This window comes from Leptosomus discolor, chromosome 3 (assembly GCF_034619465.1).
Source record: "Leptosomus discolor isolate bLepDis1 chromosome 3, bLepDis1.hap2, whole genome shotgun sequence".
NCBI classification, from domain to species: Eukaryota; Metazoa; Chordata; class Aves; order Leptosomiformes; family Leptosomidae; genus Leptosomus; species Leptosomus discolor.
In genome coordinates, this window is record NC_141393.1 from 38,289,808 (window position 1) to 38,295,127 (window position 5,320).

General features: G+C 57.2%; 1 protein-coding gene across 1 annotated transcript; it reads right to left on the reverse strand.

The window, feature by feature from the left end:
• Positions 1 to 1,235: 1,235 nt before the first annotated feature.
• On the reverse strand, positions 1,236 to 4,074 carry ZFP36L1 (ZFP36 like 1 zinc finger CCCH-type). Its single transcript, XM_086463106.1, has 2 exons — positions 3,950 to 4,074; positions 1,236 to 3,110 (listed from the first exon to the last, which is right to left on the reverse strand). Exons 1-2 carry the CDS (start codon positions 4,004 to 4,006, stop codon positions 2,160 to 2,162), a joined length of 1,008 nt encoding a protein of 335 aa, XP_086319232.1. The 5' UTR covers positions 4,007 to 4,074; the 3' UTR covers positions 1,236 to 2,159.
• Positions 4,075 to 5,320: the final 1,246 nt, after the last annotated feature.

Below are 5,320 nucleotides of genomic sequence, written 5' to 3' on the forward strand. Positions count from 1 at the left end.
TGATCTGTGTGCACATCGAGGCTTTGCTGGGGGCCCATGTTCCTCTGCCATGCAGAACACCAAACAGCTGCTCTGCCAAAGCACACCAGTACCACCACCAAGCCAGGCCTGAGATTTGGGAAATCTGCACCTCTTCCAACATCCCACATTAGCCTCAACTCAACACAGGCATAGGCCCTCCTTGAGCGGGGAGGAGCAGTGCAGGAACACAGAGCACACGAGGAATAAAAGCCAATCCAAGGTTTAAGCTACACTGATCAGAAAGAAGCTTGCAGGAACAGACTGGGCAACTCAAGATGGAAGAGGACTCCGTAAGAGACAGAGGGTTAGAGGCCACCGGGGCAGGTCATGTCAGGTTTTTGCTGCCATTGATCTGTGCACCAACACGCTTGCAGGACTGGCCCATTGCATCAGTGAGGAATGATGGGGGGAATGCCTGAGCACATGGTGGGCATCTCAAGGGTCAAGAGGAAGGAAGCATCTGCATTTGAGTGGTTATCTAAAACCAGCCCCTCAATTTTCACAAGTAAAACCAGCTCCACTGTCAGTTTCTTGAAAAAACTTGGGGTTTATTGATTTAAACTGCAAACAGTCGTTACAAAAGAGATTCTGTTTTAAATAAACTCACACAAAGAGGAAGAAAAAGCAATGTAGTGAACAGTAACAGGGGAAAAAAAAAAATTACATTCATTATTCTCTTTGTGCCAGTCCCATTCACCTCGGCAAGGAAAACTCCGAACTTTGAATACAGAAACGCAAAGACAAACTGTATTTGGAATGTCTTCAGATAGGCACTTTTGAGCTCAAGGCTTTTCTCCTTGAAGAACCTATACAAAAAGAGGAAGAAAAAGGTCTTCCTTCCACACTGCCTCATAACAGAGCTCAGGTATGTACATTCTAAAGCCCAGGTAGGCAAGACCCAGGGGAGGGAAAGAAGAGGAGAAGAGGAAAGGCAAAGAAGCACATTAACTCAATTTGCAGTCCAACACAAAAAAAAAGGGGGGGAGGGGGAATTCTAAAATAAATAATCCAAACACAGTTTTTGCATTTTTTTTAAATTAATTTTTCATTTTTTAAAATAAAATAACCAAAAAAGTGTAAAGTTACAAAAAATGTCATTGTAGTATAATATATTAAACTGTGGGGAAAAAAGGAAAAAAGACACTTCACAATCTTAAGATTAATATGGAAGATCATAATTTAAACATAAAAGAATATATTCTATGGATTCATCATCCCGATAAATATGAACAAAATTAACAAAAAAGCATAGGTTTCGGCAATAAATACGTTTTGATAAGTTAAATAAGCTTTTTTTATATTGTTGTGCAGTGACAAGCAAAATTTGCTCTCCAATTTCTGAAAAGTTATACAAAATTAAAAACCCAGAAAAAAATAATAAAAAGCTTGGCGTGAGTGCTCTAAGATAGGTCTAAAGTACTCTAGAGCAAAACCATTAAAGCTATGTCTACTGGAACTTTGTTTACACGAACTTGTGTGTGTGTGTGTGTGTGGAATGACTTCTGTCTGCCCCACCCCCTCTACTTCTTTATTTGTTTTAAGATGTCACATGAATACACCGGGAACTTTTAGCACCAAAATCAAGTCTCCCATAGTCCATCTGGTTTTTTGTTTTCTCTTTTCTGTTTTGTTTTTCTTCCTCCCAGTCGAAGTCCCACTCCTGTTACAATCTTTGTCCTTTCTCAGCTTTTCTTCCCGCAGACCTGAGCGGATCCAGGCAAGATTAGTCTTTAAGGGGAGGGGAGAAAGAGGACTGGATGTTAACGCTTGCCCACATGCCTGCAGCCTAGCGGAAACTGGCCGGTCGGGAAAGGACTGGGAGAGGGCGATGCAGTATGTGGCCAGTGGAGGGAGCTGGATCCGGACATTTCCTGCACATCTGGAAGTGCACAGAGCTGCTGGTGCCCTCTGCAGCTGGAGAGGTAATACAGTCACAGTGAAAGTGTTAAAGGCACTAATTTTGTAAACGTTATTGCTTTTCATCGTAATTTGGCACTTACGGTTTAAGCCAGTGGGTCTACGGCAGGCAGGCAGACCTGTTAACATCCAGCTGGGACTACTGGGGACAGGGTTAGGGGTGGGGGGGGAGTTCAGCTTAACATCATATAGAGGTGGGGGGAGCAAGAGGAAACCCCAGATTAGTCGTCGGAGATGGAGAGTCTGCTGAAGATGGGAAGACGTCTTGAGGTGTCCAGGATAGGGGAATCTGAGCCGCTGTGGCTGCTGCTGGAGCTGCTCAGATAGCCCTCCTGGTCAGATAGAGAGTCCTGAGGACTGGGCGGCGAGTCAAACATGTTGGGGGACTCGGACATGGGCCTGAACAAGAAGGTGGTGGGGGAGCTCCCGCTGGGCACCTGCACCCCCATGCTGGGGGCAAAGAGACTGACCAGCTCCTGGCTGGAGAAGGTGAAGGGGTTGCTGGCGCAGTCAGGCAAGGTGGGGGAGCCCAGCAGGTCGTCGGCGCTCAGCATGGGCGGCGGGGTGATGGAAGTGGGGCTGTCCAGCAGCCCGCTGGCAGCAGTGCTGGGGAAGCCGGCGAAGCTGAAGCTGTGCTGCAGGCGGGGTCTGTCGGTGACGGCGGGCTCCCGGCCCCCCGCCACGGCGCGGCGCTCCTCCGCGTTGTGAATGAAGTGGCAGCGAGGGCCGTAGGGGCAGAAACCGATGGTGTGGAAAGTGCGGCAGAGCTCGGTCTTGTACTTGGGGTGGCGGGTGAGGCTCCGCAGCTCGTGGATGCCGTGGGCGAACTGGCACTTGTCGCCGTACTTGCACGCACCGTTCTCCTCGAAGGGGCGGCACAGCTCCGTCTTGTAGCGGCTGGAGTTGACCTGTCCCCCGGGCTGCTTCTGCTGCAGCAGCCGCTCGCCACCCTCGGAGAAGGAGCGGTCCCGAAAGCGGCTTTCCCGGGGGCCCAGCATGGGAGCCGGCTCCCCTTTCAGGCTGCTGAGGAGCTGGTTCTGGTGAAACTTGGAGTTGGGCAGGGTGACAGAGTGCCTCCTAGGGAAACCCCCGCCGGCCGGGGTGCCCACCGCCTTCCTGTCCAGCAGGCACCCGCTGACACCCGAGGGGCTGTAATTCAACATCTTGTTGCTCTGCGGGGAGAAAGCAAGGGCCGGTCACTGCCATCGCCTCCTCCGGCATCCCCGCGAGCCTCCCGCGGCGCGGCACGGCACAGCGCGGCGCCCCGCCGCCGCCGGGCAGCGCGGCCCAGGGAGCGGCGGCCGCCCTGCCCCGACGGACCCCACCACCTCGGCGGCAACTTCAGCCCCTTTCGCCGCTCCATGCGAGGGCCCCGGGCCGCCCCTCCCCGTACCCTCGCGGAGTAAAGTAATGAAGAGAGCCAAGTGCCAGACACGAGGGAGCCGCCGGTCGCATCCAAAAAAACCTCCCGAGGCCGGAGCCCTTTCCCGGGAAAGCTCCCCCGGGGGACACAGGCGAGCGGGAAGAGCAGGGCGCAGCGCTGGCGCCCGCCCCACCGCTCCCCCCCGCAGCGCGACGACGGCTCCCACCCAGCCCCCGCCGCTCCGCTTCCCCCTCCGGTGGGGCTGGGCGAGGGGCGGCCGAGCCCCGCGGGGAGGGAGCTCGCCCTCCTGCCCGGCCCCGCGGCAGCGCCGCCGCCCGCCGCGCCGCGCCCGGGCGTGTTGCAACGCCGCGGCCTCGGGGGCAGGGGAAGGATCCGAGCCCCCAACCCCGGCCCCGCGGCTCAACCCGCCGGGAGCGGTGTTCCCCGCTGCCCCCTCCACCGGGGCGGCCGAGGCGGGAAGCGCGGGCGGCGGCAGAGCTCGCGCCTCGGGACGGGGCGGCCGCGCTCAGCCCCCGCCCTGCTCCCTCCGGCCCCGAACTTGCTCCCGACCAGGAAACTCGGGGGGGGAACCAACCACGAACCCCAGAGCCCCGAAGCCGGAGGAGCAGCCCCCGAGGGCGCGCTTACCTTGCATAAAACTTCGCTCAGGTCGAAGATGGTGGGCGACACCAGGGCTGTGGACATCTTCGGCGAGCGACGGGGGAAGCGGATGGGGCAGCGGCGCAGAGACACGAGGAGTCACGGCGTGGGTACGGCACAGCCTCCAGCGCCCCGGCTCGCTGCCTCCCCCCGCCGCCGCCGCCGTCGTCGTCGTCGTCGTCTGCGCCTGCTGCTCCGGATGCCGCCGCCCAGCCACCGCGCCCGCTCGCCGCTTCCAGCGGGTTCGGGGAAAGCTCAACTTATAAAGTTTCGGACTTACCCCCCGGGAGGAGGAGCCGGCGGCGGGAGGAAGGGGAGGAGGAGGAGGAGGGCGGCAGGGTGATTGACACCGCGACTGAATCACCCGGGCGGGCAGGCCCAGGAAAACTTTCGGGAGGAAGAAGGGGGGGAGGGAAGGCCAGGGAGAAAAAAAAAAAAAAAAAAAAAAGAAGAAAAGAAAGGGGGAAGGGGGGGAGTGGCGCGGCGGGGGGGGGGCGGTGTGCTGGCTGCCCTCCCCCGCTCTGCGGGCGGCGGTTGCGTGGGCCGCGGCGCGCGCGTATCGCGGGGCGGGGGCTGCGTATGGGGCCGTCTCGCGCCGCCCCGGTGCGGGCTCGAGGGAACGGTGGCGGCGGGCGGGACGCGGCCCCTCCTGCGCCCCCTCAGCGCCCCCCCCCCCCCGCCGCCCCGTCTCGCAGGGCTCGTCCCCAGCCCGCGCCCGGCCGCTGCCGTTTGAATGGGTCGGATCCGTTTTCGGCGCGGCTGCGGGCGTTTTTGCGAGCTGAGTCTCTTTGTGTCGGTTCAAACCCGCCCCCCCCCCCCCCCCCCCCCAAGCCTTACTCCTTTTTTTTTTCCAATTTTTGTTGAAACCTGGCGGGGTCTGCATGGGGAAATAGCTCACATACACGTTCATTTAAATTGTTAAAATACCGGTTTGCCCTTTAAAAGGGTGTCTGATAAATTCTGCCTTTTCTCTCTGTATAGTCCCCAGAACTTGAAATGGTAAAACTGAAAAAAAAAAAAACCAACCACCAAAACAAAACAAACCAGAAATAAAATAACGTCTCTGAGCAAATAATCCGTTCCAGATTTTAGTAGGCAGAGTATGATTCATACTGATATCGATATGGCAGGGAGGAGGGGGGAGGACGGCAGCAGTTTCTGTGTAAAAAAAACCCAACAAAAACCAAGTGAAGCGCTTCGAGGCTTGTCGATACCAGGGTGCCTCGGCATGAAGTCTGCTGCCCCTAAACCTTCCACCCCAGCTGAGGCAAGGCTCACCCTCACTGCGACTTGAAGGGTGTTTCACCTAAGGCCGAGCAACAGCACCTGGGCCCCTTACCCCACGCAGGCGGGCGAGGG

What these genes read in the sequence shown, in the direction of transcription:
- ZFP36L1 (XM_086463106.1), bottom strand. Translation starts at nt 4,006, where the DNA reads ATGTCCACAGCCCTGGTGTCGCCCACCATCTTCGACCTGAGCGAAGTT. An exon ending in TGAGCGAAGTTTTATGCAAG is followed by an intron (nt 3,111 to 3,949) that starts GTAAGCGCGCCC and finishes TTCTCCCCGCAG; the next exon opens with AGCAACAAGATGTTGAATTA.